This window comes from Eleutherodactylus coqui, chromosome 5 (assembly GCF_035609145.1).
Source record: "Eleutherodactylus coqui strain aEleCoq1 chromosome 5, aEleCoq1.hap1, whole genome shotgun sequence".
Lineage (NCBI taxonomy): Eukaryota > Metazoa > Chordata > Amphibia > Anura > Eleutherodactylidae > Eleutherodactylus > Eleutherodactylus coqui.
This window is the reverse complement of record NC_089841.1, coordinates 121,026,508-121,035,774: the sequence shown is the minus strand read 5'-3', so window position 1 is coordinate 121,035,774 and position 9,267 is coordinate 121,026,508. Positions and strand designations below refer to the sequence as shown.

At 44.2% G+C, this 9,267-nt stretch overlaps 1 protein-coding gene across 1 annotated transcript in view; it reads right to left on the bottom strand.

Annotated features, from left to right (window-relative positions):
• Positions 1 to 487: 487 nt before the first annotated feature.
• Positions 488 to 9,267, bottom strand: part of AP3S1 (adaptor related protein complex 3 subunit sigma 1) — a 67,036-nt gene continuing 58,256 nt past the window's right edge. Inside the window, exon 6 of the mRNA XM_066603088.1 lies at positions 488 to 1,212. Coding sequence (XP_066459185.1) covers positions 1,084 to 1,212 — 129 coding nt within the window. The 3' untranslated portion in view covers positions 488 to 1,083. The remainder of the gene's footprint in view (positions 1,213 to 9,267) is intronic.

Below are 9,267 nucleotides of genomic sequence, written 5' to 3'. Positions count from 1 at the left end.
CATTTGGGTCCTACAGGGGAATACTCATCATTATATATGATGTTGTATGAAGTATAATTTTCTAAATCAACTACCCAATTGTTTGCCACAGCACTGCCATATGGTAACACAGGTTTCAGCCGAGGCCTGATAGGGGACAGCAGGGGGTCTCTAATAGAACCATTCAGGTTGATAAAACTGTGGCAGCCCCTACAGTATATATTTCCATGACATTGGCCAAGGGCTGAAATTTCATTTTCTGCCCAAGAGTTTATATAAATTTTTTTGACTCACTGATTTTTCAAAAAAGTATAATAGTAGTTCCATAAGTTATTTGGATTTAATGTCTACCCATGCACATTCTAAAATACATAACACAAGCCTGAAAAAGTAAAACTGTAGAGCTGACATTTTATATTGCACCAGCCACAATATACTTGCACCACAAGTACTTCATCATTCATAAATTATTTATTTGACAGAACATCTAGCACATGAGACCATAACATTAAACTTCAGCAATTTATTACAGTGTTAAAATAGTTAATTTTTATTTCAGCCAAAATCTAAAACAAAAAGAAACAAAAAACACTCCAGTGATAACATTAGAATCGGACACTTCCGACACAATGAACAAAAGAACCAAAAGAACAACATTATGGTGTAAACCGTGATTTGTAATGATTCCATTCATTCTAAATATGGTCATAAATAATCGAGGCAACAACAGAGGAACATACAGGAATGATGCGTATAGGATTCTTTCTAGAATAATAGAAAGGCTGTACTGTAAGAGGATACAAAACAGAGCAACACTGGAAATTTAACAAAGTTTTTTTTTGTTGGTTTTCTTGGTATATTAACACTTCCTCTGAACATGGCAGCAGCCAAGACACAAAACATGCCTTAAATAGTTGGTGTTATGCCATTTTGAAACACATTGCAGCCAGCTAGGAGCTTCTTCTTTTAGCAATGTTAAGTAAAGGACAACATTCACATCCAGCATTTCAAATTCGCATAAAACCCTAGCAGATCCTTCACTTCGATGCGTTTTCATTTGGTAAACATATCTCAGCTTGAAAAATAAGGAGGACAAAAGGAATGCTATTTAAAAGAAGGCAAGTTTGGTACTTTTATACTGATGTCACCAATATTAATGTTTCTCGGGATCTCTGGCAGATTCATATTCTTTACAGCAGACACGGCCCGCGCTGGAGCACCTGCTAATCCGGCCTGTGTATATAGTAGAAGAAAAAAAAAACATAGAAAAAACTAAATTAATGTCATTTTCTTTCCACTCCGTTTACTTCATTTAAAGTCTTAACATTTGCAGGGAGTCACCTGGATGGCATGAAATGGATTAATATGAATTTCGGATTAGACATGGCACAAAGACGCATGAAATGTCAAACTGAACATTAAAGGTGATTAATGAGAAGGCTTAGGAGGTGCTCTGGTGTCAAGTATTGTCCCTGCCTACTACCATCTAACTTCTGCCCAAACTGTTCTCATTGACTTGTTAAGTGACCAAAAAGTTTACTTTACCAGTAAGGCAAGTTTACCAAGCAAGCCTGTACATTCATTTCTTATCCTTATTACATGAACTTTTGTATGTTGAGGAGAAAAAGATAGTTATGTCATACGCAAGAATATCGTACAATTATAATGGATACATGAATTAACAATTAGAGTTTTAGTAAATACACCGGATATACATAAAAACTGGAACCATCACTAGTAAACTGCAGAAAACAGGACCATACAATAAGCTAAAGCAGAAACCATTTAATAAGGTTATCATTTAAGTAGGTTAACACATCTATATATATAGTTTACCTGTAATGCTACTGCAAGGAAAGGGCCTACAATACAAATAAAATACAATAATCTGGATAAATGTAACCATCTCTATAAATCCTTCTCTAAGGTGGTAGAAAGTTGGTATAGAACAAACCAGAAGGCCAGAATGGGCCTGTTCACAGTAAAAAATTCCCCATGTTACAAAAGATGCAAGAGAGAACACACGTTGATATGACCAACGATGGCTGCAGTCATGATGATAATCACTGACCGACCATAGCGGATATTTATTCTATATGGCACTAAGTGTGCAGAATTGAGACTGAAGGAAAAAGTAATAGTATTTAAAATAAAGGATACTACAATTCTAATATTGAGTCAGCTGCTAGGCAAGAAACAAATGCATCTGTGAGACATGGTTCCCACCACTTCAAATGTTTAATTTATACTGCTTTAATAATAAAAAATATTGGACCGTTCATTATATATGGCCAGCTATATTTTCATGAGTTTAAAGGATATCAAAGCAGTTATTATTGATTGCATATAAAACATACCAAAAATATTTATATGATTATTTATTAGACACACAACCCAAGAGAATAGGATATCAAAAAATCATTTCTGATGAAACATCAGTGGCTGTACATGGTTGCCAATGTAGCCAAAAGTCATTGCGTTACAGCAAAAAAAAACTCTTCTGAACCAGTTTTTTTTTTTTAAAGAAATCGGATTAAGCAACACATCACTAACATAGACAACAAGCATGTGCCAACTAGTTCTAATGGACTGGTGAAGCTTGGGTGAAATGAGCATGGGAATGGGTTCAAAAGTTGAAGAGCTAAGCTACCTTAAGGACTCAACAATGAAGAGAATTTGAGAAAGAAAACAAAATGAAGTCTGCCGTTATCTCCAAATGAGGCCAAACCAATAGAGACTTGTACAACACTCTTGTTTGATTTGTATCTATGCAGTCACAAGGATAGTAATGTAGGGAGATGATCGTATACAATATCAAATTCATATGCCAGATCCACAAAATGAAAAAAGAAAAAGATGATATGCAAAAAATGAAAGGAATTAAAACAAGACTACAATCAAATTGCCGAGTGTAAATCCAAAAGAAATAAAAGAATTATATTAAGTTCATGGTGATTTCCAGGCAGGCTTAAAGCAGAACTCTTGTTTTTGGTGACTTTTCATAATAAGCCCCCGTGCACATCTGCGCTGAAGCCTCTGGAGTAGATCCGGAATACAATCCCATATGGAATAGCCTGAGCTATTTTGTATGGGGAAATGCAGAATGTCATGATGGTAGCCAGACAGACCCGGTTATAGTCAATGGGGTGCATTTGACAAGTCTGATCCTTTCATGTTGGTTTGAACCCAGCGTAAGCTGTCATGTGTGTAAATGGGGAATAACAGTACATTGGGTCATTATATGACCTATATATGAAACTTGTCACCAGTTTTGCTTAAAGGAGATGTCTCGAGGAAGCAGTTAATTTTTTTTTTTGCCCAGTCCCCCCCATTAAACACACATTACTAAGCCCCCCTGTAAATGACATTTCTAGCTGGTTCGTACTTACCGTTCCAGCGTTTCAGCAAGTTATAAAAGTTTCCTCAAGATGGCCGCCGGCTCTTTCCCAGTCGCTCGCTGCAGCCCGACGTGCGCGCTCCCGAGACGCCGCCAGCTGTGTCTCCATGGCAACCGGACGCATCGCAGCCGCCGACCGGACGCATCGCAGCCGCCGACCAGACAGCAGGTAACCGGCGCTAGCCCCCGGCTCCCCAGCGCTAGCTCCCCCGGCGCAGCGACAGCCCCCCCGGCCTAGCGACAGCCCCCCCCATCGCAGCGACAGCCCCCCCGGCCTAGCGCTAGCTCCCCCGGCGCAGCGACAGCCCCCCCGGCCTAGCGCTAGCCCCCCCGGCCTAGCGACAGCCCCCCCGGCCTAGCGCTAGCTCCCCCGGCCTAGCGACAGCCCCCCCGGCCTAGCGACAGCCCCCCCCATCGCAGCGACAGCCCCCCCGGCCTAGCGCTAGCTCCCCCGGCGCAGCGACAGCCCCCCCGGCCTAGCGACAGCTCCCCCGGCGCAGCGACAGCCCCCCCGGCCTAGCGCTAGCTCCCCCGGCCTAGCGACAGCCCCCCCGGCCTAGCGACAGCCCCCCCCCCCCATCGCAGCGACAGCCCCCCCGGCCTAGCGCTAGCTCCCCCGGCGCAGCGACAGCCCCCCCGGCCTAGCGACAGCCCCCCCGGCCTAGCGACAGCCCCCCCGGCCTAGCGACAGCCCCCCCCCATCGCAGCGACAGCCCCCCCGGCCTAGCGCTAGCTCCCCCGGCGCAGCGACAGCCCCCCCGGCCTAGCGACAGCTCCCCCGGCGCAGCGACAGCCCCCCCGGCCTAGCGACAGCCCCCCCCCATCGCAGCGACAGCCCCCCCGGCCTAGCGCCCCCCCCCCCGGCGCAGCCCGGCGCAGCCCCCCCCCCCGACCCATCACTTACCTGGGAGGCTTCTCGGGGCTTCTCGGGGCTGCTGGGCTGGGCTGGTCTTCTCCGCTGGGCAGCTCCAGTTTCTGCACCTTCCTCTAACAGAGGATGGTGCAGAATGGCCGCTTCAGCGCGCTCCCGAGCAGTGACAGCTCGTCTGCGCATGCGCAGAAGAGCTGTAGCGGGGAGCACACTGAAGCGGCTCGTGCTGAATGGAGAAGACCGGACTGCGCAAGCGCGTCTAAAAAAGCAAGCTGCCAGCGAATTTAGACGGAACCATGGAGACGGGGACGCTAGCAACGGAGCAGGTAAGTGGAATAACTTCTGTATGGCTCATATTTAATGCACAATGTACATTACAAAGTGCATTAATATGGCCATACGGAAGTGTATAACCCCACTTGGTTTCGCGAGACCACCCCTTTAACTAGTAAATGGTGAATAGCTGTTCTGATATTTCCTTTACACTACAGAGAAAAGAAGATCCTGCAGCAGTAGCATGGAGGTACTAGAATCACTTTACATATATACGAGTGAATAATGCACTTGCAACATGGATTTGCTTGAGATAGATTCTATGGAATGAAGCATTGCAAACAGTGAAATAAAGAGGTATTTTTATATGGATGTGGCGTCTCCATCTTCTTTTGGGGGTTTTGGATCCTAATCAGAAATGCCCATTTCTAACAATGCGCCTTTTTGGCCGAAGTCTATAAAACAAATATAAGGCCTTATTGTGTCTGTGCTTAAATAGCTGTATACTAACATATACCATGCGAACTCTCAGCAGTTCTAGTGAACCTAACCTGCAATACCATAGGGAGCAGGAGAACCGTGATGGGTACGGGTCTTACATCTGAAATGCAGACAATTTCACATAGGTACAATCTGCCCTACTGAAAGAGGCCTTATTATGAGATCATGCACATACTTGTAATGCAGGCATATAATATAGAAGTGGCTTTGAACTAATCACAAATTGGTCACCAAAGTACATAGAATATATATATGGTATAAGGAAAGTTTCAGAATACAGCAGTTATATAGGTTTACATTTTCCATCTTATGATCCATCTACAAATAAGACAAAAGCAATCAATCTGGGAAAAGGGAGAACCTAAAAGCATCTTCCAAATAAAAAATTTGCTTTAATTTCTGTTGATTAAAAAAAAACAAAAAACTAAGAACGTAAAAGGGAACCTGCCACCAGGTTCACACCCCAGTGTTCAGAATAACACTTACATGGGGCATCGTGCATACCTGTCCCAGGGTCATAACTGCCCGTGGTTTGGGTAGCATAAATCTGATGACAGGTTCCGGTCACCCACGATAGTGTATAGAACCCCCCCAAAAAAACACCATATAATAGAGTGTCTCGCACTGCCACTATGGCATGATAGATAATGGGAAATTAACTATTTGAAAGTTTTTCTGTCATGTATTATATCATATACACTGTAAGGCCTCGGTCAGACGGGCGTTTTCTCGCGCGGTTTGCGCATGCGGTGATTTTATAGAACCATTGCTTTGCAATGGTATCGGACACATGAGCGCTTTGTATGCGCTCGTCCGATTAATTATAGAACAGAAATCGCAGATCGCACCTATCTGCGATTCCCGTTCTTCTCTATATGCGCTCAATGGGGCCGGCGGCAGCAGCGCCGACCCCATTGAGAACATATACTAGACAAAGTATTCTCCTCTGCCACAGCTGTAACAGCTGTGGCAGAGAAGAATGATGTTTGCACATTGAATTCAATGAATGACAGCTGAGAGCTGCCCCTGATTGGCTCAGCGCAGGGACCAATCAGAGGCAGCACTCACTCACCCATTCATGAATTCATGAATGGGTGAGTGAGAGCTGCCTCGGATTGGTGAGGGCTGTGACCAATCAGAGGCAGCTCATTCAGCAGGCGGGGATTTTAAATCCCCGGCTGCTGAATACTACTCACAGCAGTTCAGGAGAACTGCCGGCCGCGGCTGAACTCCGTCTGCCGGGACAAGGTGAGTATATATGTTTTTTTACTTTTTACACAGTTTTGGATGATTTTCAGGGAAGGGCTTATATTTTTAAGCCCTTCCCGAAAATTCATCCTGAGATCGCCCGCAGCCCATTGCTTTCAATGGAGCCGGCTGTATTGCCGGCTCCATTGAATTCAATGCGCTGGACAGCGCTGCACTGCTCCGGCCCGTTTCTAATGAAACGCGGCTAGGAGCAGATTTTTCGGCCCCGGTCACACGATTTGCGGATGCGCATCCGTCATGCGATCCGCAAATCGCGGCAAAAACCGCCCGTGTTACCGAGGCCTAAGACTGATAATGACATTATTGCTTATGGTAACAATGACTATGAAACCAATATTTGATATTTTGTGTAATGCTTTGGATAATGGAATGATATAACCGAAGACTTCTTGGCCAAAGCTTACGGCTCATTCACATCAGCAATTTTGTTTTCAATTTTGAATTTTTGCCAGAGGAGCTGCAAAACGGAGAAGAAAAAAAAAACCTTCTATTTCAAATCCTATTGATTTCAATGGGATTTTCTGAGCTTCAGTTATGCTCAAGTTCAATTCTGTTCGATTTCCGTTTTATAAATGGAAATAGGGTAGGCTGCAGTGGTATTGTTTCTGCGGAAAAGTGTGAAATCTAACAGAAAGGAGACTTTACAAAAAAAAAAAAAAATTATAATTAATGAGTGAGGGAACTAAACAGAAAGGTTTTCTTTTGGTTCAGTTTTTGATGTCCGCTTAAATGAGCATGCACAGAAGGCTAGAAAGACAAAAGAACACACGATGGTGCTGTTAGAGATGTGTATTAAATGAAATGGAAACAAACTGATAGAGACTGCCTGCTCTTTGACAGATCAGTCTACCAGAGCAGATTAGTTTAAAAAGAAAACGGGCTTTCGCAGTGGTGACTTGAATTAAAAAATATAATTTTTATTTTGAACTTTTTAAAAATGCACATATAGGGGCACAACACATAAAACAACAAAAACAAAAAAAGTAAGTAAGGGGCATGGTAAATACCATCCAACCACACCATCACTAAAGATGGGCATCCAATTGTGCTGTGTGTGTGGGTGTTTGTGTGATCTGGTCACCGGCGACCACAAAGTTTTTTTGTCCTGCTTAAAGCCGGTAATGTATGAGGCAGGGGTATATTGGTACTTGGGGTTTGTAAGATTATCCCCAGTTGTTTTGGTCTTTTTTATTTATAAAGCCCACACACCGTAGATGGATGCAATTTTTAGTGATTTGAACGTTCGTTTCTTCACAATTCTTTTTTGCCCCCCCCCCCCTTTTTTTCAAAGGAGGGTAGAGGTACCTGACCAATTCCTAAATGGATAGTCGGAATTGGCCTTGGCCGTAGGGATCATCTCCCGAGGTTGCTAGATATGTATGATGCCAACCTCCAGAGAGAGTCTCCCGGTTAGTATAGGACGGCCTCGCCTCTATAGATAAGGGTCGTAGTGTAAATACTTGACCCAAGCGTATTCGAATTTCCCTTTTTAGTATGCTGATTCTCGTATTTAATTGCTCTACGCGTTTCACCACTTCAATTCTCGTGGATCATCAGGAGCATTATAAATCGGGATTGAGTAGAGACAGTATAGATGATATCATGAGGTCACCAATAGACCAATTGATAAAGAAACGAATATCTTAATTTTTGGAGGGCCTGTTCATGCAGCAGGTTTCTCAAAGGATCGGGTCTAGCCTGGGTAGAAAGTTCGATACTCAAATTTCTCTTATTGACAAAAGCAATAATTTGAGATTTGCCAGAGATAGTGTATCCTAATGACCCAAATCAGCCTTGAATGCGAATGTCTGGCGTGGGGTGTTCAGGACTGATACGGGAATGTTCAAGCTGCTACTACTCACAGAAACATACCATAGGGATGCAGTATTATGCTGTGAGTAAAGTAGTATTGGAGCAATCCGTCTCTGTCCAGAGATTGGATAGCCGGTTCGTCCTATGCAATATGCATACTGGGACGCTAAGCCGGTATCGCAAGGGTTTTTGTGCCTGTGCTTATTCAGGACACATATCCCCAGGTGAGGAAAAGGAGAGAAGCACTAGCCCCCTGCTTCTCTATAGCGAACACCCCGTTCACCAATCTGCTGCTTCTTTAGCTATCACATAAACAGACTAGTGGTTTACTAGCCTGTTACGTGTAGGAGCTTATCTAACAGAACCCGCCCGAGTTTCTTTTCCCAGAGTGTCAGAATTGACAGAAGAAAAGGATGGATACAAGATGAAAATAACAAACGTTGGTGTCCATAGCCCAGATGGTAGGCTAGGGAATGAGCTCTGGATGCAAGGTGCTTGCCTTATATAGTGCAGTGCCCTCCTTCAAGAGGGTGTGATCAATTTGTCCACCTATCAAGATAGACTACGCCCCCTTGTGTACACCACTTTGTGGTCGCCGGTGACCAGATCACACAAACACCCACACACACAGCACAATTGGATGCCCATCTTTAGTGATGGTGTGGTTGGATGGTACACAAGGGGGCGTAGTCTATCTTGATAGGTGGACAAATTGATCACACCCTCTTGAAGGAGGGCACTGCACTATATAAGGCAAGCACCTTGCATCCAGAGCTCATTCCCTAGCCTACCATCTGGGCTATGGACACCAACGTTTGTTATTTTCATCTTGTATCCATCCTTTTCTTCTGTCAATTCTGACACTCTGGGAAAAGAAACTCGGGCGGGTTCTGTTAGATAAGCTCCTACACGTAACAGGCTAGTAAACCACTAGTCTGTTTATGTGATAGCTAAAGAAGCAGCAGATTGGTGAACGGGGTGTTCGCTATAGAGAAGCAGGGGGCTAGTGCTTCTCTCCTTTTCCTCACCTGGGGATATGTGTCCTGAATAAGCACAGGCACAAAAACCCTTGCGATACCGGCTTAGCGTCCCAGTATGCATATTGCATAGGACGAACCGGCTATCCAATCTCTGGACAGAGACGGATTGCTCCAATACTACTTTA